Source organism: Apodemus sylvaticus, chromosome 1 (genome assembly GCF_947179515.1).
Source record: "Apodemus sylvaticus chromosome 1, mApoSyl1.1, whole genome shotgun sequence".
NCBI classification, from domain to species: Eukaryota; Metazoa; Chordata; class Mammalia; order Rodentia; family Muridae; genus Apodemus; species Apodemus sylvaticus.
The window spans coordinates 201711502-201734263 of record NC_067472.1 but is presented as its reverse complement, the minus strand read 5'-3'; the positions used below and the strand labels follow the sequence as shown (position 1 = coordinate 201734263).

General features: G+C 57.0%; 1 protein-coding gene across 6 annotated transcripts; it reads right to left on the bottom strand.

The window, feature by feature from the left end:
• Positions 1-318: 318 nt before the first annotated feature.
• Clasrp (CLK4 associating serine/arginine rich protein) lies at positions 319-22762 on the bottom strand. 6 transcript variants are annotated; one of them, XM_052171459.1, is made up of 21 exons: positions 22664-22762; positions 21442-21557; positions 13739-13836; positions 13185-13286; positions 12943-13022; positions 10581-10665; positions 9698-9846; positions 8858-8954; positions 7333-7411; positions 7179-7252; positions 6357-6398; positions 4693-4908; positions 4330-4599; positions 3272-3523; positions 2971-3010; positions 2660-2720; positions 2468-2526; positions 2277-2323; positions 1450-1556; positions 639-663; positions 319-434 (listed from the first exon to the last, which is right to left on the bottom strand). In XM_052171459.1, the coding sequence occupies exons 2-21, from the start codon at positions 21538-21540 to the stop codon at positions 392-394; spliced, it is 2025 nt and encodes a 674-aa protein (XP_052027419.1). In that variant the 5' UTR covers positions 21541-21557; positions 22664-22762; the 3' UTR covers positions 319-391. The 6 variants fall into 6 exon arrangements, with proteins under 6 accessions (XP_052027419.1, XP_052027425.1, XP_052027432.1 ...); XM_052171465.1 differs by having other exon boundaries at positions 1450-1532; XM_052171472.1 differs by having other exon boundaries at positions 4354-4599.

Below are 22762 nucleotides of genomic sequence, written 5' to 3'. Positions count from 1 at the left end.
TCCCCCTCCATGGTGTGGACAGCTGGACAGACCGGTTTGAAGTAGGGGGTAAGTGCCCTGGGCACTGGAGGACTGGCACAGAAAGCCGCGCTCCCGGTTCTTGGTGTGGGTGAGGCCAGGGGCAGGGAGAGGCCTGGACCTGTCACCAGAGGCTCCTGGGCGCAGTCCAGTCCGAGCCCGTCATCCGCTGGCCCTGTCCACACATGCCGCAGTCTGGGCCCCTGCAGGCCTCCCTCACCACGCCCTGCAGGCTACAGCACCTGCAGCGCTCTCCAGCTGCATCTAGCCTGGTTCTGAGTTAGAGGGCAGCATGTGAAGTCCATTAAATAACATTAGCTTTTATTTCACTACAGAAACCAAGCAGCATAACAGCTCCACCTCAGTCTTCTGCCTAATGTCTGTAATGGGGGCTTCGGGACCTGGACCTCGAGCGCCTGCAGAGAAATGGAAGACTGTGAGGGTGGGATGCTGGGAGCCTCTCGTGCACACACGCACCAACATGCCTGGAGACTGAAGTGCAGAGGGAGGAGTGTCTTCCAGTACAACCCCAGCAAAAGAAGGGGTGCCAAAGGCAGTGACGCCCCCCCCTTCCAGAAGACTGGGAGGGTCACCCGTGGTGGTGGGGCCAGCAGTCTCACCTGCGGGAAGAACTGTACTCTCGACCTGAAAAGAAAAGGAGGGTGATGTGCTGCCAGCCAGCTTCTGATGGGCCATCCTGGTGCCTCACCCTTGCCAGGCCATCTGTGCCAGGATCAAGACCCTCCCCCCATATTCTTTTTTTTTTTTTTTTTTTTGGTTTTTCGGATTTGGTTTTTTCGAGACAGGGTTTCCCTGTATAGCCCTGGCTGGGCTCGAACTTAGAAACCCGCCTGCATCTGCCTCCCAAGTGCTGGGATTACAGGCGTACAGCTTCTCCCCCCACGTTCTTAGCACTAAAGGGATGGGTGCATAGTGTGTGCTTCAGGCAGTGTCTTAGTGGTTTGAGTCCAGGCAAACCTGAAACTGGCTATGTAGACCAAACTGGCTTCAAACTCTTGTTTGAAAGTCTTGTTTCAAATTCCTGTCTCTGCCTTTCTAGGGGATGTATCTACAACACCTGTCTGTCTAGGACTTTTTAAAGTAATAAGATGGAGTCTCCCTGTGTAATCTAGGCTGCTCCCAAGCACCAAATCAAGCCTCCCTCCTACCTCAGACTCTATGGTGCTGGCCTCTTGCTGGGGTTTGGGGTGTGTGTTGCTTTGTAGTCAAGGCTGACCCTGAGTTTTGCGATGATTTGTCTACCCAAGTTGCCTGATTGTTAGGTTACAACTGAACTTATTTGAAGCAGATTTGTCCACGTAACCCAGGCTGGCCTCTACCTCTGGGACCAGAGGTAAGCTGGTCCACAACACCCAGCAGCTTCCTAGTGCCCTGACCCTGGCACTGCAGGAAGGGCAGGGTGGCACTCACTGTAGCGTGGGGAGGGCGAGCGGCTCTGGCGGCTATACTGGCGTTCCCATTCTTCTCTCTCCTTCTCTCTCCGCTCCCGCTCCCTGCACGGGGAGAGGGGAGGCAACCAGCAGGGAGGGGTGAGCACCTGCTGGGCTAGGCCCTCAAGGAAAGCCAGTCTAGCATACTCAGAGGACTGGGAACCCTGCGGCCTGCTCTCCAGGGGGCCTGTGAGGAGGACCATGATCCTATCCAGACTTGAGGCTCGGGCAAGGATGCTGCAGACACGTGTGAGGGGAAGTGGTAGACAGCGCCAGAAGCCAACACGACAACCAGGGACCAGAAGCCAGGTTTAGTCCCTGGTGACTCTCCTAGGGTTCTGTCTGAGAAGGCTGTCGGTGTAGCTAGGATTGGCCTTGAACTCATGATCCCCCTGTGGACACGATGCCTGCCCTCTTCCTCCGTCTGACACTCCGCCTGACAGTGAGCGAGCCACAACACAAGGACTGACAGCTCAGAGTAAGCACGGTGCTGCAAGCCTGATGGCTGGAAGTCCTGCTGCCTACAGGGTCCCCCTGGCCTCCACGCACGGGCATGTGAGCCGCCACAGGCAGTCTCACGTTACTACCTGATAGGCATCAAACACTGGGGGCACAGTTGCCAGGCATGGGGACGCCAGGGAGTTTTAGGGTACTGCTGAGACAGGAGGTCAGAAGGGGAAAGGCCTAGAGCTTCTGGAGAACAGGCCGTCAGGGGCAACAGCAGCAATGGCCCGGCCTTCAAGACAAGGAAGGAGCCAGAGGGCTCCAACAACAGGGGGCTGGGTGGACCACAGGTCGGGGCCTTACTTCATTCGGATCTTTCGGGCCATGGCTCGCAGTTCATCCTCTCGCTCCTGCAGCAGAAAGAGCTGTGAGGGACGGTCCCCCCTCCACCTGTGAGGGACGGTCCCCCCTCCACCTGTGAGGGACGGTCCCCCCTCCACCTGTGAGGGACTGTCCCCCCTCCTCCACCTGTGAGGGACGGTCCCCCCTCTGACCTGCCGCTCGTGCTCCTGCTGGATCATCTTCTCCTGAGCCGCCTTCTTGTCCGCCTTGACTGTGGAGGGAGGGGGTGAGGCTGAGGGCTGAGCTCAGTCCCTGTGCCAACCTGACCTGCTCAGGCCAGCTCGGCTCAAGAGAGGTCAGCCCACTCTTCCCACAGCACTGGCTGGGCCGGAGGCAGGACTTACACTGGCGGTTCAGAGCCTTCTGCATCCGCAGCTTCAGCCTCTCCTGTGGGGTCAGCTTGGGCTGGGGGAGAAGGGGCGGGACAGGCGTGGGTGCCCGGAGCTCGCCCAGCCCACCTCAGCCAAGAGTCTGGGACGTGGGGGCCAGCTGGAGCCCGTGGAGGCAGGGGTGGGACTTAGTTTGCCTGGGTGGCCCTTCCCCAGTCCCTGGGCTGGCTCTCCCCTCCCCTGGGCCCCCTGCAGGCCCACCGGGCCCAGCTCTGGACACTGCTGCTGACGGGAATTAGACGGGCGAGTTCCAAATTCTTACTGACTTTGGCAGCTCCTGTCTCTTTACCAGCGGCAGGTTCGGTCCTGGGTTTTGAGAGAAAATGGCATTGCCACTCTTACTATATAGGTCTCGGGACGGGCGTCAGCCGTGGACTCCAGACGCCTCAGGATCTATTCCTGACCCCCAGAACCTAGGCAGGACCACATCCGTCTCCTACAGTCTACTCAAGCCAAGGCCATGATGGCGCTGATCCTACACTCCTGGAACAGCCAGGGTACTGTCACGGTCCCCTCAAAATAAGCTGAGTGGGGGCTCCCTCAGCACCAGCCAGGCCCCAAACTCACTTTTTCAGCTTCTCGCCCACAGCAGGGGACGCTGCCGGCCTGGTCAGCTTCTCCCTTGGGGGCGACGGTGAGTGGCTCTGGCTCTGGCTCTGGCTGCGGCTTCTGCTCCGGCTCTGGCTGCGGCTTCCGCTCCGGGTCAGGCTGCGGCTTCGGGAAGGGCTGAGGGAGCAGCTGCTGTGGCTGTGACTGCTGCTATGGTGCCTGGGGCCCCGGGCACCCCGCCTGTAGCGGTCCCCTGAGCGGGAGCGGCTCCTGGGTGTAACAGGTGGAAGGAAGGTGTGAGGCTCCAGGGACCTACAGGAAGTGACCCCAATTCCCGAACCATAGGCCTCCTGCAGGGTCCAGCACCTCTCCCTCAGAGAGCCCCAGCTGCTCCCTGGACACATTCTAGAACAGTCAGCACCCCACACCGTGAGTACGTGGGGAGCTCAGGGCGCTGATGTGCCTCACTGTGCACCATACCCCTGGTGCTCCCTGTCCACACGCATCTACAAGTTCTGCACAGCTGCGCAGCCCCAGGGTTTCCCTACTTGGAGTACTAGTAGCATTCTCAAGAAAATGGCCACACCCAGGCAGGCATTCAACTGTGATAGGCCCCATTCCCCCAGCCCCTGCCTTTCCCCTGCGCTCACGCTACAGGAAGACCCAGAAGCCAATTTCCAAGCCCATAAGGAATCTTCCCGGGCCGGCTAGCACTCGGCACGGTACTGAGTCTCCTCTGCTCCTGAGCGCACCAGAAAGGGCTCCCCTGGCAGGTCCGACCCCGCAGCTGTGTCTGCTCTTCAGACGAGAAATCGCAGCTGTCGCTAAGCCTGGCCCTATCCAAACTCCAGCGCTGCTTTCCCGGGCCCTAGCTCCTCTGTCCCGGACCCACCCGTCTTCAGAGGCCGCTGCCCTGCCCACAGGCTCCGGTCCGCAGTCTGGGACGCGCCCCGCCCCATACCCAGTCCGCCTTCGCCTTCACTCAGGTGCTTCCAGAGGAGCGGGGCTGGCCCGGTGTCCGTCCCCAGCGCCCGCCAGTCCCCGCTCCCGCTAACGCGAACACTGCCACCACAGACCTGCTCCTTCGGCGGGGCACGTACCCGCCGCGCCGGGCTGGCGAGCGTGAGTAGCGGTGTCCGTCGCGGGAACCTCCGTCCGAGTGCCGCCGCCCGCGGCTGCGGGAGCGCGAGTAGCGCCGGGAACGGGACCGCGAGCGGGACCAGGAGCGGGAGCGGGAGCGCGCGTGGCGGCCAGAGCGGTAATAGCCGCGGCGGGAGCGCGAGCTGGAGCGGGAGCTGGAGCGGGAACTGGAGGTCCTGGAGGCAGAGGACGAGGAGGAGCGGCGGCTGCGGGTGCGGGAAAACAGGCTTCGTCAGAGACACTGCCCTAGGCGGCCCTCCTCCCGGCGCTCAGCTAGGGTGGGCACGAGCGTTACCGACCGGGCGCTGGCATTACGGCCTGGAGTGGGGCCACCCGGTTGGGGAGGCGCGGGGGGTTTCCCTGGGGCAGCCCCGGATGCGGCGGCTGCAGCAGCTGCAGCAGCTGCCTCCTCGTCGCTGCCTCCAAAACTGGTGATGAAAGTGATCTTCTCCTCGCGGCCTGGGCTCGGGGAGCGGGAGCGGGAGCGGGACTCGGAACTCGATTCCGAAGGTGACCTGCAGCCAGAGGGCGGGCAAAAGGGAGGCAGCACTCAGAGCCCCGATAAAAATAAAACAAAATAAAAATAAGATAAAATAAAAAATAAATAAAAATAATTACTAAGAGGCTGGATGGCTCAGCAGGTAAAGGCTCTTGCCTGCAAGCCTGACAACCCCAGGTCAATCCCAGAATCCACAGTGGAATGAGAACTGACTACGCTGCCTTTTTAAAAAAATATTTATTTATTATTATATGTAAGTACACTGTAGCTATCATCAGACACACCAGAAGAGGGCGTCAGATCTCATTACCAATGGTTGTGAGCCACCATGTGGTTGCTGGGATTTGAACTCACGACCTTCAGAAGAGCAGTCAGCACTCTTACCTGCCTTAAGCTGTCCTTTTACCTTCAGCCTTGTGGCATATGCACACCAACCCCACCCAGACTGATAAATGTAATTTTTCTTTTTCTTTTTGTTTTGTTTTGTTTTGGTTTTGGTTTTTCCGAGACAGGGTTTCTCTGTGTAGCCCTGGCTGTCCTGGAACTCACTCAGTAGACCAGGCTGACCTTGAACTCAGAAATCCGCCTGCCTCTGCCTCCCAAGTGCTGGGATTACAGGCGTGCGCCACCACCACCCGCTTTTTTGTTTGTTTGTTTGTTTGTTTGTTTTGTAATTTTTCACAAAAGAAAATGGTCAGGAGGTAGTGGGGGTAAAGGCCCACACCCTTAATCCCAGCAGTGAGAAGGCTAAATCCCGCAGATCTTTGTTCAAGGCCAGCCTAGTCTACATAGAGAATTCGGGGACAGCCATGGCTACATAAGAGTCCTTGTCTCAATAAACAACAACAACAGCAACAAAACAAAAACAAGCGAAACAAAAATGGCTGGCTTTCTGTGCTGTAAAAACCAAAAGACTGGGGGTAGCTCAAAGAAGGCTGTGCCTGTGCAGGAGACCCTGGCTGCAGCCCTAGAACAGCAGCAAACACAGCGAGGCCTTCCGGTCTAACCTGGAGAGGAGGGCCTCGCTAGCTCCACCCCATCAACACTGGGCCTACTGGGACTCCCTTTAGGGAGAAGCAGGCCAACACAAAAGGCCTCTGGGCCACTGGGCCCACCCCCCCACCCGGCCTTAGGAGAGAGGAGGGAGGTCAGACTGGACTGCCCTCTACAACCCAGCACCCTGGGACAGCGCCCTGGAGCCCAGTCAGTGCCTGGCACTTCTCCCTAATTCTGGGAGTCATGTGGTAAAGGCACCCAATTGCCATGTCCATTGATGTCACATTTGATTACACCTCCAGCCTGTGTGTTAACATTGGAAGAAAAAAAGAGATTCTGAATTTTAAAAAAATTTTGGAAGAACAAAACTGATGTAGACCCCCCCTCCACAGGTGACAGGATGCCATCTGCCACAGGAAGCCAAAGGTCAGCAGCAAGGACAGCCTCCTCCAGGGCACTGACACTTACCGCTTATAGGGGTCATAGGTGGGGCTGTCGCGGCGGGCATAACTGTGGAGAGAACAGGGAAGGACAGGAGAGCTGAGACCAGGCTGGCTGGTATGAACCCAGCCTATCCCACCCTGAGCCCTAGTGCTGCACATTGTGTACCCCGTCTCATTGTGGGGATCTCACATCTGTCTCCTTATTACAGCCCTGGTGCTGCCACACTGGAAGCCATGATGACCAGTCCTATATCAATGCTGCCGTGAAAACAACAGTGTGTCGAACCTAACTCAGTGCTGTTTCTCAAGTCTGAGGATTCACTCTTCATAGGGGAGGAGCAGTCCCTGTGAGGGCAAGTGACTTCCTAAGGTGGCACTGTCATGTGTAAAGGGGCCTGTGGCCTGCAGCTAACGTCACCCTACTGTCACTCCCAATCCTTCCTCAGACATATGCCAGGGGCTCCCAGGCCCAGATTCTTCTCCACCCACAAGCAACTGCTCTACCCAGTCCCCTCTCAGGACTTCACTGTGGGAAGCAGTCTAGGCCTCTGTCAACTTCGCAATGGAGGAAACTGTAGCTAGAAGGAAGGAGTCACTTATTGAGCCCCTGCAGCCCTGGCACTGCCCAGCACGGGTGGGCTGTGACTGGGCCCACAATTCCCCTGCCATCCCACAGCCTCCGGCCCCACTCTCCAAGAGTCCCCAGTCCAGCAGGTGACTGGGAGGTGGGGCAGGGCCAAGGAGAGTATTCAACGGCCTCCAGGTCTGCTCCTAGCTCTGTAACTGTTACGGCTCCGCTCCGGAGCCCCTGGCAGTTGAGGAGGGTTGCCCAGGAGAGAAATCCTACCTGGGAGGGCTGATCTTGCGGCCCCTCAGCCGCTTCTCCCGGAACTCTCTTCGCTGTCGCCGGGATCGACGGCCCTAGATGGGGAGTACCAGGATGGTGAGGAGGTGCCCTCACTGGAGATACCTTTGCCCCCTGAACCCTACCTAGACCTCACCGAGTACATGGCTTTCTCCTCCTCCAGGGCCTTGGCATGTTTGATGGCCTCTGCCTCCTCCTTGTCTTTCCGTAGCATCCTGCAGAGGAAGTTAGCATCTGCATGAAGGCCAGAGGTCCCACAGTGGGCGGAGCCCTGGTAAAGGCAGCAAAGGCAGCACTGACCTGTGGGACCCCGTGACTCCGGGGTAACTCTGCCCTTTCTCCCTGAGTCGGGGCTTGGCTGTACAGGCTAGTTGTCTTGAGCTCACTATGTAATCCTAGCAGCCAAGGGATGTGTAGGCACGCATCACCCATCCTTCCCTCTCCTGCCCTTCCCGTTGATGGGGTCTTGTTCTGTCAGGCTAGCTTTGAACTCATGACCTTCTTGCCTCAGCCTCTAGACTGCAGAATCATAGGTGTACACTACTACACCTAATTTCTCTGATATGTTCAGTAGGTTTTACTGAACACCTAAAAAAGGTGGTTTTAGATCTGTTTTCTGTGTACTTTGCCTGTGTGCATGTATGTCTGTGTCACACGTGTGCCTGGTGCTCCTGGAGGCCCCCTGGGAGTGGCTGAGGCCCCTCCTAGGTCCCTTCAGTGCTGGCCCTCAGAGCTGGAGAGATGGTTCGGAGGTTAGAACACCTACTGCTCTTCAGAGAACTGAGTTCAGGTCTAAGTCTCGCCCCTGATGGCTCACAACTGCCTGGTCTCCAGCTCCAAGGGGTCCAGCCCCTTCTTCTGGATGCCATGATGCACAGAATAACTACATATAGGCAGAACACCCATACACATCAAACGTGAAACAAAGCAAAAAGGAGAACCCACAAGAAAACTGTAAGAGCTGCGTTGGCTACTCCACGCCTCTGACTGAAAGGCGGGGACAGGAAGCTGGCTGGGGCTTGCCCACCATCAGCAGAGCTCCAGGGTTTCTCTTCAAAAACAATTTTTTGGGCTGGGTGGTGGTGGCAGCAACAAACACCTTTCATCCCTTAAGGGCAAAAGCACCAGCACAGTGGTTCTCAGTCTGTGGTCCTGACACCTTTGGCAAACCTGTATCTCCAAAAATATTTACATTACAATTCATAGCACTAGAAAGATTAGTTATGAAGTAGCAATGAAAACAATGTTATGGTTGGGGTCACTACAACATGATGAACTGTATTAAAGGGTCGCAGAGTTAGGATGAACCACTGTGCTAGAGAGTTTTAGGTTCAGACTAGGACAGGGACCTGGGTCTGACCCCTAGTTCCACACAAAAACTGTTTCTGGTCTGTTGGTGCCACTGATGTAAAGAAAGTGCTTGGTGTGCCAGGACCAGGCAGGCAGGGCAGAGACTAGCTCATCATTAGCATATGAACACGCATAAGGCTGGCCACTAGAGGGTGCTGTCCCCGAGGACCCAGTGGCTTCCAAGTCACTTTGTAGGACAAGATCTGTTTCTGCAGAAAGCGGGGCTCACAAGCTGAGAACAGCTGAATGTAGCAGGCATGTGACAGAAGCCAGGGCAGGCCAAAGCATGGCACGGCGGCCAGCACCCTCACCTGACAAAGTCCCCGTCAGCCATGCCGTAGGTCGTGGCCTGCTTATTGAGGTCGGCCACCTGCTCCTGGTTCAGCTCATCCACGTCCACCTCCACATCTGCACCAAGAGAAAGGCTGTCAGGGGCCCAAGCCCCGGAGGAAGGGGGAGCACCCCAAGTCGGGGCAGCCCTGTCAGGTGGGGCTCCTTCAGAGGACGCTGCGTTGTTGTGCTGGGGCTTGGCCAGCACAGCAGGGACCACACGCCTAGGTGGATGAGCCTGGATGGTGTGCAGGGAAGAGAAGAAGATGGGAGGTTGGAAGAGATGGAGCTGGGGCAGGCAGCAGAGCAGCACGTGGAGGGAGGGCAGGAAGATTGACGTGGACTTTGGCTTTGCCTGGGGCTAAGTCCGCAGTACACCAGAAAGGACAGAGGAGGGGGGGGGGCAGTGACAGTCTCCTCGCTGGGACAGAGAGGGGCAGTGAGTCTCCTCGCTGGGCACGCCCATGGGGAAGAAGGCAACCACGGGCTGTGAACAACAGAGGCTGGAGGATGAGGGGCAGCTCCAGGAATGGGGAAAGCTGCTTTCCCAGAGCAAAGCAAGGCCAGCCCAGGTAGAAAAGGGCCAGCTCCTAGGTGGGAGAATCTTCTAGATCAGTGCCCAGAAGTGGGCAGAGGGGGCACACAGGGGACAGGGGACAGGCAAGACAAGTGGCAGGGAAGGCAGGAAGTAGCAGGAGGCTGAGGCCCTCCCTGTAGCTGAGGTGGGGGAGGCCTTGTGAGCATGGGTACCCCAGAGGGCGAGGGACGAGACACAAACTGATGCCCAGGGACTGCAGGAGGGAGGGCAGCGAGGGGCCCACCGATGTCGGGGATGACCTCATCTTCGTCCGAGTTGCTCTCCTCCTCGGCGGGCGACTCTTCCTCCTCTGCCTTCTCAGCCGCCCTCTCCACCTCGGCCACAGTGCTGTCCTCATAGGTGTAGCCGATAGAAGCCTTCTTCTCTGCCAGCCTGGGAAAAGAGCCAGGAGCCAGAGGGTCCCCGGCAGGAGCAGGGCCCTAGGTGAGCCCGCGGGGGTTACACGGCCCACCCCACTGTGGCCTGGCCCTTCCCATTCCCGTCCTGGTGGAGCCTCCTCTTCAAGAAGTCCTCCTTGTTCACCTCTCCTGCCTAGGCACTGCCCCGGACTGGCCAGCCTCGCCCTGTTGGCCTCCTCCTATCAGGCTCCTGCCCGCCTGCCATCCCAGAGTCATCTTGGACAGCATGCACCGCAGCTCTGTTTTCAGGGCCACAGTGAGAGCTACCGCTGGCCTCAGCTGTCACTGCGCCCTGCCAAGCCGACCCTAGCGGTGGCTGCTCCCAGACCTGAGCAGGGCTCCGACAACAGCACCAGGCCAGGCTGGCGTTTGAAATGGCTGGCAACACTGACTGATGCCTCCAGGCCCTGCAGAGTGACGTCAGTGCTGTGGGTTGCAAGCTCGCTGCGTGCTGGCACCAGAAGTGCATGGCTCTCTCTGACCCGTGGTCCTCACAGCTCCTGCCGTAAGGCTGTGCAAGGGGCTGCCTTCCCTCAGCCTCCCACAGGCCTCATGCCTTCCGTTCTGAGGGAGAAGCCTGTCCACTGCTGCTGCCTCTTCCTCTCCACATACATGGAGGCAGCCCGCTGAGTGCTGACCGACACGAGGGGTGGGAAGGCTAGTCCTGCCCCGCCCCACCCCGCCCATCAGAGCAGAGCCCCAACTCACTTCTTCTTCTCGTCCTCGCTGGGTCTCTGCAGGCCTCCATACAGCTCGTCGATGTAAATCTGATACAAGCACTGCTCCTCAGAGACTGGTGAGAAGGGCTCAGGTCAGTGCAGCCAGGCGCACGGGACGGAGTGAGACACAGAAGACACAGGAGCGGGGAGGGACAGCGAGGCAGAGTTACCTATCTCAAATCACTCTTCTGTCTAGGACCCAGTGACCAGTGTATAACCTCACTCACACTGTGACCTGGCTCATGGAACCTTTGACCCGTGTCTCAGTTCCTCTTCTGTAAAATGAGCTCCCTGGCAGACTGAGTACTGTGGATCTAGGGGCCCTACCACCATCATGGGGCATCTCGAGCACACCTGTAAGTGTGGGATATCCTCTAGACCCCACTGGCTGCCACCTCATCCTGTACCCCCAGCACCCACTAGAGGAAGGCCCAGCCACAGCCCCCTCAGCCCTGCGCTGGGGCTCCTGGGAACCTTTCCCATGGCTCCACAGGCTTCAGCTGAGCTCTTCTCTGTAAGGGGCAGGTGAGAAGCCGAGAACACACCTAAGCCGCAGGAGGCCTCTGCCACAGAGCTGTCCCCAGCCCTGCTTCTGAGATGGGGTTTAATAAAGTTGTCCAGGCTGTCCCAGTATGCCCTGACCTTGAGGTCTATCCTCCTGCCTCAACCTCTGGAATAGCTCTGGGGCTGGGCCACTACAGCAGCCTGAGTGCTTAGCTTTCCTGCCTGTGGCATCAGGGTCTTCTGGGGAGGAGGCATGGCGGCTCCTTGGCTGTGACAGATACCTGACCCCTGCCTAGTCTGCAATAGCCGCGGAGAGGCCCTGCCGCCCTGCCCTCTCCACGGCTCTCTGGCCTGTCTCCCATGCCTGTACCCCAGGAGGTCTGCGCACCCTATTCCAGGAGCATTCAAACCGTCCCTGACAGCACCCAGCTGTGTTCTCACAGTGCTCATGCGATGGGGCCTCGCCCCCGGGGCAGCACAGGACACACTTCGTGCAGGAGGGACAAAGGACTAAGGAGAGCCCCGGCACCAGCTGCAAGGGACTATGTAGCCTGCACTGATGGCAAAAACGACAGCGCCATGGTGACAAACGACAAACCTGACTCTGAGGCTGCGCTGCCTGCTAGGATGTGGCAACCTCTGATTTTAAACACATAAAAGCATCTTAGAAACACGGAAGTCCGAGACTAGGAAGCCAACGTGCAGGCCACCTGTGCCAGCCTAAAGCGAGGCTTTCAGACCCATGGACCATCTAACATTCCACAGGCACGGAAAGGAGGCCTGCCTGCCTGCCTGGAAAGAGGTTTGTGTGGCTGACCCTGGCCAAGGGTGCCCTGCCCACCAGGGAGCATGCCATGCTTAGGCAGAGGCAGGGAAGATGGAGTATGCAGACACCCATGAGTTCTAACATGGAGGCATCAAACTGGACCCAGCTGTTCCTGCCTGGATCGTGAGTTTCCGGCCAGCTCGGGCTATAGAGTAAGACCGTGTCTCAAACATACAACAGTAAGAAAAATACCCCTAGGCCGAATGGCGCAGCTCGCTAGGTGAGGGCGAGCACTTTCCTAGCATGTGTGTATTGCCAGGGACCATCCCCAGCTGCACAAAGCCCAGGGGGGAGGAGAACTACTGAGGCTTCCCCCTGCAGGAAGCCATGCAGGCTCACGGGGTGGGGTGGGGTGCGGGTGTGTGTTTTGTCTGCAGTGCTCCTGCATGTCATGTGCACACGAAACCAAGCACGTGTGCAGAGGTCAGGGCGCAGGTCAGCACTCAGTCTGCCAGGCTGCCCCAGCAGGGACTCCCTCCATGACTAGGTACTGAGTCAGTTCCCTAGCTGGTGCCAGGCCTTACATATCCCCCGCTCCCCCACCGAGCCCCGGCCCCATGCTGGTGTACCCTGACACCCTGACACCCTGATGACCTGACAAAGAAGCCTATCTGGGATGATCTGCCTCCTGGGGAGGCCCAGCAGGACAACCCTTGCCTCCTGACCATTGCCTCACAGTCACAAAAGGGAACAGTGAAGGTCAGGCTTGGCATGTCCAGGGGCTCTGGGCACAAGGAAGAGTCTCTTCCTAGGACCCCCACCCATGCAATGGGCGCCCTCCTCCCTCTTTTTGAGGAAAAGGGCTCTATACAGAATCACAGACAGGATGGGAGGTGGCCTGGGCCAGGACCTCCAACTCCAAAGAGACCCCGTGCCAGTTTCATGACGAAGACCCAAAAGGGGGAGAGGGTACACAGACAAGGACAGAACCAAGGGTGACCAGCAGCAAGTACCTGGGTGAGCCTTGTCTAGGTGGTCCAGCCTCAGGCCCCCATGCCCCATGCCCCTCCCCGCCACTCACTGCCGGCGAAGTCGTTCTGCACCAGGCCTCGGTACCGCTCGTAGTTACATTTCCGCTCGTCTGACTCCTGTTCTGGGGAGCTTTGGGAAGGAGTGAGGTTAAAGAGAAGGTACTAACCAAAGCCCCAGGAATCAGAATAGGGGTGGTGGCAGTGGCAGTGGTTAGGCCTCTGGCAAAGGGAGGGGTGGACAAGGCTCAGGGTGAAGGGGATTCGGGGCAGCCCAGCCTCGCAGGACACATACATGGTGGTGAGCAGTGGGGGGGTGTAGTCAGGGATGTGGTCTAGATGCGCACGGACATCAAAGCGGTCAATCATGTTGTTGGTGTCTCCCTGCCAGGGCATCCTGAGGTGGGAGAACACAGTCAGGGAGGCAGGGCTCAGAGTCCAAGCATGTGGTCCCCACCACTTCAAGATCCTCTGACATCCACCCTCATCTACACCTGGGGTCCGGGGCCCAACAAGTCACCTATCTGCCAGTCCACAAGCTAGGACCTCACTTCCCAGAGCCAGGCAATAGCAAGGAACTTAAGCCAGGCTGAGGATGCCATTAAAGGAGGCACAGTCACCCTGAGCCAGGCTGTCTGGTGACCTACCCTCTGCCACCTGTGAGCTTCAGTCAGCCCTAACTCCTTCCCTATCATGAGCACCTACAGAACTTCTCTGAGAGTCAACTGTACATGCACAGTCTTCCTGGCCTGATTATTACAAGACTATCCTTTACCGGCCTCTGCTGCAGACTCTAGAGTACCCCTAGGTCCCTTCAGACACTATGCTGCCCCCCTCCCCAAGTCTTACATGTTCACAGGGCTCTCAGCAGCCAGGGCAACTGCAGAATCCAGGTGAACCTTGCAGGCTCGGCCATGCACCTGCAGGAACTGGGCGGGGTCTTTCTTCTGCAGGAACGGACAGGTCAGAGGTCACCAAAGAGCCAAGGCCCACCATGCCTCCCTACTTTAAGTAGACCTAGTGGCCATCTGGCCTCTGGGTCAAGTGCCTGGGCCATACCCTCAGGAACAGGGACCTATGTCCCCCCAGGTGTGGCCAGGGGTGCTGAGCTCTGCTCTAGCTGAGGCGGCCTGCCAGCCAGGCCTGTCTATCCCAGCTACTTTGGAGCTAAGGCAAGAGGATTACAAATTAAAAGCCTACCTGAGCTACAGACATATACTGTCTCAAGTGTTCCCCTAACTCTCCATCCCATCCCATCCCACCCTACTGCATCGCACGCCATCTATTCAGAGCACAGTGGGAGCCCCAGACCTGGTGCGGCCTCTGGGGCAGCAACATCCCACGGGCAAGGGCAGTGGTGCATCTGCAGGAGGATAGACAGTGGGACTGAGAACAGCACACAAGGCACCACAAAACTCAGTCCCACAGCAGCACACCCAGGCAGAGGCTGTGCTGGAGTGACAGTGCTGCCACCTGACTGGCAGGAGGTCCCAGCGCCACCTAGCCCACCCTCAGCACTGGGAAAAAACAAGAACTACAATGAATAAAGAGTTCAAGGCTGCAGAAATGGCTCAGCAGTTAAGAGCACCGACTACTCTTCCAGAGGACCAGAGTTCAAATCCCAGGAACCACATGGTGGCTCACAACTGTCTGTAATGGGATCTGATGCCCTCTTCTGATGTGTCTGAAAGCTACACTGTACTTGTACTTATCATATATATACACACACACACACACACACGTGTATATATATATATATATATATATATATATATATATATATATATATATATATATAAAATAAAACCTTAAAAAAAAAAAAAGAGTTCAACAAAGCGTTATCCTGTGACCCAGCAAGTCCACTTTCAGGTACAGATCTTCCACATGCCCACGTCCACGCCACCACCACTCGCAGGAGCTGGACTGTGCTAACCCCCGGCAGACTACTTGTATGAAGTGGGCCGACGTGCTCTCTGCTACCGCACAGCTGAGCCTTGAACACAGGGCCAGAGGAAAGAGTGGAGAGACACTGAGGGCTCCTGGGCATGTACGGGGCAGGCAGCGCTGACTGCAGTGTGGGGACTGCATCCTGGGCCGCGAGCATCCTGCCACTGAGCCGCAGTGCAGCAGTGAATCGTGGACTTGTAATGGGCAGACTGTGGTACAGCATGGAGAGCTCAAAAAAGCCGCTCCCAGGGCACTGTGAGCCTGTGAGCCCACCACGGGGCAGGCAGAGATGGACGGATCCTGTTTATGGCAAGGGTCAGGGGGAAATCCTGTGTCAAAAGCATGGTGAAGGAGCATGTATGGAGACACTACATGTGCTAACACACGAAAACGGAAGGAGCCTGTACATAACACAATCTTCTTCTTTTCTTTCAACATGTTTTGTTTTGTTGTGATTTTATATTTATTTACTTTTATATATGTGAGTACACTGTGGCTGTCTTCAGACACACCACAAGGGGGCATCGGATGCCATTACAGATGGTTGTGAGCCACCATGTGGTTGCTGGGAGTTAAACTCATAACCTCTGAAGGTGGGCGTGCTGGCACATGCCAGTAATCCCAGCACTTGGGAGGCAGAGGCAGGCGGATTTCTGAGTTCGAGGCCAGCCTGGTCTACAGAGTGAGTTCCAGGACAGCCAGGACTATACAGAGAAACCTGTCTCAAAAAGCCAAAAAAATAAATAAATAAATAAATAAAAATAACATACTCATGACCTCTGGAAGAGCAGTCAGTGCTCCTAACCACTGAGCCATTTCTCTACCCTCCCCACCCCCACCACCCTTTTTTTTGGCTTTTCAAGACAGGGTTTCTCTGTGTACCCTTGGCTGTCCTGGAACTCACTCTGTAGACCAGGCTGGCCTTGAATGAGATGCACTTGTCTCTTGAGTACCAGGATTAAAGGTGAGGGCCACCACCTCCTGTCTTTGGCAGAAATAATTGTAAAAAACAAAGCAGCCCCAAAAAAGACACCTAAGTAGGAGCCTCCCTAGTTCATCATGGTCAAGCCTGAATCCTGGGACTAGGGGAAAGGTTACAAATCCATAAGCCATGTCTGCACCAAAGCATCATGGAAGTGCAAACTATGGAGGGGAAAGCATACCTGTACTGCTCTGCCAGGGGCTGGGGTCACAGCCCCTGAGCCAGGGGAGCCACATGTCCCTCAAAGCCCTGACTTTCTTCTGCTCTCCTGGTCCCTGCTTATGGGGCTCTAGACTGTTGTTCCCTCTTAGGAGGGCTCCCCCTGCCCTTCCATCTGGAGCCCCCAGGCTCCCCCATGACTGAGGCCGTGGGTCCTCCCGTCCTCTCCAGGGCAGCGACAGCACCTGCTGCAGCTCAGCTGGCATCTCCACCTGCCTCAGTCCCTCCCAGGGCATAGGGATCTGCTGTGCTCACTGCCATGTCTGTCCCCAGGGCCTGGTCCCCAAAGGACTCTCCAGGCCTGTAAATCAGGCAAGAGAAGAAAATAATAGAAGCCACAGCCTCGGTGGCCAAGGTGCTCACAATCTCGACCCCCAGCTCCATGTCATTGTCTGTCCACACTCCCCCACCCCGCAGGGAGTGGATGCAGGCCCGATGCAGACCCACAGTGACCACAGCTGTTCCCTGCTCATCTGACCCTGCCAGCCACTGGGCTGTCAAGACCCTGAGTTCACAGGGAAAAAGCAGGGAAAAAGCTGACGGGGTGCAGCTGGGTGGCCGGGGCTGCCTCACATCTGCCTGCCTTTAGGTCCTTGCCACAGCGAGCCAGCTTGTCTGAAGCCAAGACTACAGGGACTGCCAGGTGGCCAGGTGCAGCATGGAGTCTGGGAAGTGTGTGGGAGCCCCAGGAGGGGCTGTGTCTCAGAAATGACGGCACAGAGCCCAAGTAAAGCACCCCTAGGCCAGGGCATGCCTGGGGGGGGGGGGGGACACTGTGGAAAAGCCAAGGAGTCCTAACAGCCAGGCTCTCACAAACAGCACTGATTGTGAGAACATTCCCAGCTCAATCTCTGCAGTCCTAAAGAGGCCCATTTCCCACATGAGGAAACTGAGGCAAAGCCACAAGACCTGCATCTGAATCAATCACCCAGCACCAAGCAGAAGCCACCCAGCCACTGACAGGCCTAAAATCCCTTTCTACCTTTTGCTTAATTTTTCCAATTTTAGGATAATTGTTAGTCTGGTTAAAAAGTACCTAACATAGGACCTATGCTCAACTATTTTCATTTTAACTTTGTTGCACTGGGGATTTAACGAGAGCCTTGCCCATACTAGGCAGTGCTCTCCTGGACAGAAGCCCAGGCCCAGGCCTTAACTGCTTGAGTGCACAGTGTATCAACTAACACACCTCTCTGTGTGAACTGTTTCCCACCTCTACAATTGCCTAGTGCAAATTTTATGTAATGAAGAAACCCCTCGCTGGGCGGTGGTGGTGCAAGCCTTTAATCCCAGCACTCTGGGAGGCAGAGGCAGGCAGATTTCTGAGTTCCAGGCCAGCCTGGTCTACAGAGTGAGTTCCAGGACAGTCAGGGCTATACAGAGAAACCCTGTCTCGAAAAACCAAAATTCACACACACACAAAAAGAAACCCCCTCTCCCGTCACCCAGCCAACATCTCCCACTCTCCGTGTTTATATCACCTGGGGTGTGGGAACCAGCCATGCTGTCTTTCTGGTTTTCGGGTTTTTGTGTGTTTTGGGGGCAGGCTGGGGGACAGGGTCTCACCATGTAACTTACTGTGACCTGGAACTCACAGAGCTCCGGCTGCCTCTGCCTCCAGTGTGCCACCAGTGGCTTTGTGTCCACACTGGATTTGAGGTAAATAGCCTTTCAGTGCAGGTATATAGTCACTTTCCTTTTCCACTTTCACGTGTGTGCATGTCTGCATGAGTGTGGGCAGGTGTGGGCGCACATGCGCGTGGAGGCCTGAGGAGCACGCCAGGGACCGCCTTCCATCGCTCTCCCACCTTGTTCACTAAGCCATGGCCTCTCACTCAAACTGGAAGCTAGCTGATAGGGCTCATCTGGCTAGCCAGCCTGACGCAGGGGACCAGTCTCTGCCCTCCTGAGGCTGAACAGGCAGGCCGCCATGCCAGCTGGTCCTCATGCTGTTGTAGCGAGTGCTTTAAACACAGAGCTCTCTCCAGCCCACTGTGTCTTTATCCATCCATCCAGTTAGTGTCTCCCACCCCGGGCTCTGTGAGCACTCCATGTGACAAGGAGTCTTCATGAGCTGCTGAGCACAGGTGAGCACGTACCTGGAATGGATAATCTCTAGGCCCCGCCCCCCAGCGTCGGAGGCAAACAAGTCAACCAAATCCACTCTCCCCACCAGGCTGTGCTCCCTGGGGCTCAGATGGGGCAGGAGTCCATGTGGGCGTGCTCCCTATCATTCAGTGCCTCCTTTAACAGGTCAGCGTGTACCAGTTCAAGCCCCGCCCTCTAAGGCTCACAGTCCAGTGAGGACGGCCTGCAGGCCGCAGTGAGGACCTACACAGGGAAGGGCCGGCTGAGGAGTGGGGGGCCTGGCCCAGCACAGGGCTGGCTAGGCCTTCCAGGAGGCTCATCTCCCACCTGGCCCTCAACAGGGGATTGTAGTTCTTTTTCTTTTTCCTGTGAGACAGTCGCACTATGTAGACCTAAAGCTTGATATAGAGAGCAAGCTGACCTCACACTCAGAAACACAGCTGCCTCTGCCTCCCCTTAATGCAAGAAGTCACAGTGTGTCCCATCAAGTCCTGTGGACTGCACTTCTTTATACAAGTTAGAGAAGAGATGCAGAGGCACACACTTGTATTCCCAGCACCCAGGAGGCCGAGGCAGGAGGAATGTTAAGTTGGAGGGGTAGCCTGGGCTACTCAGTGAATTCTAGCCCAGTCTGTATGACTTAGCAAAATCCAATCTCACAGGGAAGAATGCTGACAAGAACAGGACAATGATGAAAAGCCATAAAACCTGAAGAAAAGCAGTCACCAAGAATGATGCAGATGTCGTCGCTCACACACAAGCTCGGGCAGGCAGCCACAACACAACCCCACTCCCCCCACCCCACCCCAGCAGCCTCAAGCAGCGGCCTGGCCATCTCCCAAGCTAGGCTCCTCACATCTGGATGCGGCTCACATCTGCATCTTGGACACGGGTTGCTCATGTGGTCCACATGACAAAGAGCCCCACAGACACTTGTTGTCAAGCTCGTCCTGTCACGCGGTGAGGACTGCTCCTCACCAATGCTCGGAACACAAGCTGGCCAGGCTCCCTGCCGACAGGGAGAGGAGCCCCACCGGCCCTCGCCAGGCTCCCCTCCGTGTCATTCACCCAGTGCTCTGAATCCAAATGCCACTCTACCCAGCAACAGCGGGAGCTGTGAGTCTGCTACTTCTCTTTCCTTTGTGTGAATGGGGTGGCACTGGCGAGGCCAGCACTCACCACTGAGCCACATCCTGGCCCTCCAAGTTCACCCTTCCAGAGCCTCAGGAACACAAACCATGACACACAGACAGGTGGCCTGCCCCTCCCTGCGTGGACACTCCTTTCTGGCTCAGGCCGCTAATGCCACCTAGGCTCTGGAGAGCGAGCCACAGTCACAAAGCGGCTGCCATAGGGCACACGTGCTGCCAAGGGTGCAGACGGAACACGGGTAGACCAGCTAGCTGTGCAGGGAGCTCACCTGCCCGGGACAGGCTTTCTGGTCACACGCATGGGTGGTGTCTCCATGCTCTGTGTGGAGCTACAAATACAGTCAGTCATTAGGCCTGACCTTCAACGAGTTCTCTCTGGTATGCAGTTGTGCCCCACCAAGAGTAGCTTCAAGGAGCACCCACAAACACCCAACAGGCTGCTCTACACACTGCTCTACACATCCAGCCTCCCAGTCAGCCTGTGAGGGAGCTGCACCCAGTTGCTCTCCACAGGCAGGCCACCCATCTCTCCTTCCTGAGTCAGTGGTCCCCGAGACCTCTGGCCAAGCCCACCTAGACCGGAATCGACATGCCTGCTTCCTTGAGGCGGTCAAGACAAGGGATTATGGGAAAACACCAAGGAGCATGAGAGCCCCGCCCCCCTTCTCTCACTTCCTCTCTGCTGGGTGGAGGAAGCCAGAGCCTCCAGAGCTCTCTCAGACTCAAGACAAAACTTCTTTGGAGAGACTAGCATCTGCCATGTTCTAGCCATTTGCTGACATTCCCTTGACAGCCGCATTGCACCACACAGTGCGACATGTGCGCGCAGAAGGAAACACTGGGCAACAGAGAGCCAGGCCAGGACAACTTGAACAAGGGAGCCAGGCAGAGAGCGATGGCACAAATCTGGTAAAAGAGGTAAAAATCAAACTAAGGGCCAAGTGGCTCAGGGGCAAACTGCTTGCCTATAACCTACCACAGCAGCAGGAGCCTACGGGTGTGGCTCAGTGGTAGAGCCCCACCTAGAATCCCCCAGTGAGGGGGCTGGGGGAATGACTCAGTGGTAGAGCCCCGCCTAGAATCCCCAGTGAGGGGCTGGGGGCGTGGCTCAGCGGGAGAGCCCCTGCCTGACAGAAGCCCTTTCCTGGCTTCCCTTCTCAGCACCTCATAGGGAATATCCAAGCTATATATGGCCTTGAAAGCTGTAATAAAGAAACTGGCCTTCTCCCAAAGATCCTCAAGAGCCACAGGATTCTGAGCAGAGAGAAATGGGGCATTTCACATCCACAACGACCTCTGCAGTGTGCTGAGTGGGTTCTGGAGACAAGATTGAAGGCTAAGGGACAGAGGCTGGGCAGCAACACTGTACTTAGTAGGATGTCTACAGGAGTGTTATCTAAAAGAGCTGAGCCAGGTAGGCAGTTGTCATTTTATGCTGGGGACAATCCCAAAACCAAGCACGTCAGACGAAGCAGGGCATCAGAGGCCAATGCTGTACCTATGATGGCAGACATGGAAAAGACCAGCAAAGGTGTCCACACAAGCCATCCAGGGGCCTCAAGGAGTTTTTGGGCAAAGCATGGAGTTTGGTTTATCTTTTTATTTGTTGTTCTCCGAAAGCAATGAAAGCGGACAGGTCTCGTACTGCTGCTGAGTCTCGACGGCACTACTGCTAGATGCCAAGCCAAGCCTCAAGAATGGCCGAGCCGTCCTGCGTGCTGGGAACACTGATGGAGGAGCAGACACTGTTCCAGAGGTCTCACTCCTGGAATGTACAGAGAGCTACAGTCTTTCATCTGACAGCAGCGCACCAGACACAGCAGGCTGATGCAGACAGAAGCCCTCGCATTCACGCCAACCACTAGGCGGAAGAAATGACTGTTGCTGAGCACAGTAACAACACACGCCTGTAAACCCAGCACTCAGGAGACAGGGGTGGGAAGAGTATGGGTGTGAGGCCAGCCTGGGTTACCTGACAAGACCATCTCAAAGAGACGGGGTAAGGCAGCCCAGGAGGCGGAAGGCATGTGCAAGGCCCAGACTTCCATCTCCAGCACCACAGAAAGTGGTCGCAGTGGAGACGGGAGGAGACTAGGATTCTGAGGGAAGAGCTCGGTCCTTCCCTCTGGAGCCCGGCCACCCCATGCTCAAGTCTGCTCACTCACAATCTTCTCGTAGTACTCCCGACGTCGCTCTGCCCTCTTCTTGTAGTCCACCATCATGCCTCGAAGTTTCCGCTCATGCTTCCGGGCCTCGTGCCACATCGTGCTGAGGCTTCTACCTGAGGGGGAGGGCACCAGACACGTCAAAGGGACTGCAAAGACCACGCTGGCAGAGTTACAGTCCTCTGACCAGTTGGTGTTGATCCGGATGCTAAATCCCAAGGCTTCAGGGGAAGAGAAGCCTTGCTGCGGAGCTGGAGTTCGAGTGCACCTCACAGTCCTGTGCCAGCAGCTCCAGAACTATGAGACCGCTCTCGGTGACCTAGGTAAGACCTTCTCCTGGGAAAGAAACAATCCTAGAAGCTGTGCCCTAAAGTCCATATGAAAGACTTAGAGAGTAGGTGGCCTTTGGAAGGCTGATGCAGAATTGTCCTGAGTTCACGGCCAGCCTTGGTTACACTGTCCAGTGTAGCCTAACTATGGAGATCCTGCTTTAATTTTCTAAAAGATTGGCTGGGAGCGATGCTGCATGCCTTGCATCTCAGCCGTGGGAAGGCAGGACAGGCAGGTGTCTGAGCATGGGGCCAGCCTGGTCTATGTACTAAGTTCCAGGCTAGCCAGTGCTACATAGGGAGATGCTAGCTGGAAAAAAAATAATAATAAAAATGGAATTTCTAAAATAAAAGGATTCTTAGGTGCCAGGGCTGGGCTCACAAGAAACCCAATGATCCCTCTGCCAGAACCATGCATGGGGCGGGGCGGGGCGGGGCGGGGCGGGGTGGGGGTGGGGTGCAGCAGTGTTGTAAAAAAGGTTAGTGGAGAGAGGCGACTGCACAGCAGGGGCACGCTGCCTGGGGAGGGGGAGAGGCCGGGTGAAGGGCGTGGTCGGAGGATGAAGGCAGTCAGGCAGCCGAGATCGGAAGGAGGGATGCGATGCGGGCCGGGCAGGCAGGCTAAAGAGAGTGCGGCCTTGGGCGGGAGCGACGGATGAAAGGCAGGGGCGGAGCTGCGTCTGGGGACCAGGTCCGGGCCGAACCCCAAAGCCCGGGCTCGGGCCTGAGGAGGGGCGAGGGGCGCAGCCTGAGGCCTGTCAGGACGGAAGCAGGCGGGGCGCCCTCGGGGCCCGGCGGGCACCCACAGCAATCCCCGGAGCGCCAAGGACAAGGACGAGGCCCGACTGCCACCGCTCGAAGCCGGGAGGTCGGGGTCGGACGCCTGCACTCACCGGCTGGTCGCCGCCTCCCACTGCTGCGCTCGCGCGCGCTCACGACCCGCACCGGAAGCGGAAGTGAGAGCGAAGGAGAGAGGCCGCCCTGCACAAAAG

Coding starts and splice junctions, on each gene's coding strand:
- Clasrp (XM_052171459.1), bottom strand. CDS start 21,540: ATGTGGCACGAGGCCCGGAAGCATGAGCGGAAACTTCGAGGCATGATG. Junction 3,524..4,329: donor GTGCCCCGCCGAAGGAGCAG/GTCTGTGGTGGC, acceptor TGTTACACCCAG/GAGCCGCTCCCGCTCAGGGG. Junction 1,557..2,276: donor GCCCGAAAGATCCGAATGAA/GTAAGGCCCCGA, acceptor CCCTCCCTGCTG/GTTGCCTCCCCTCTCCCCGT.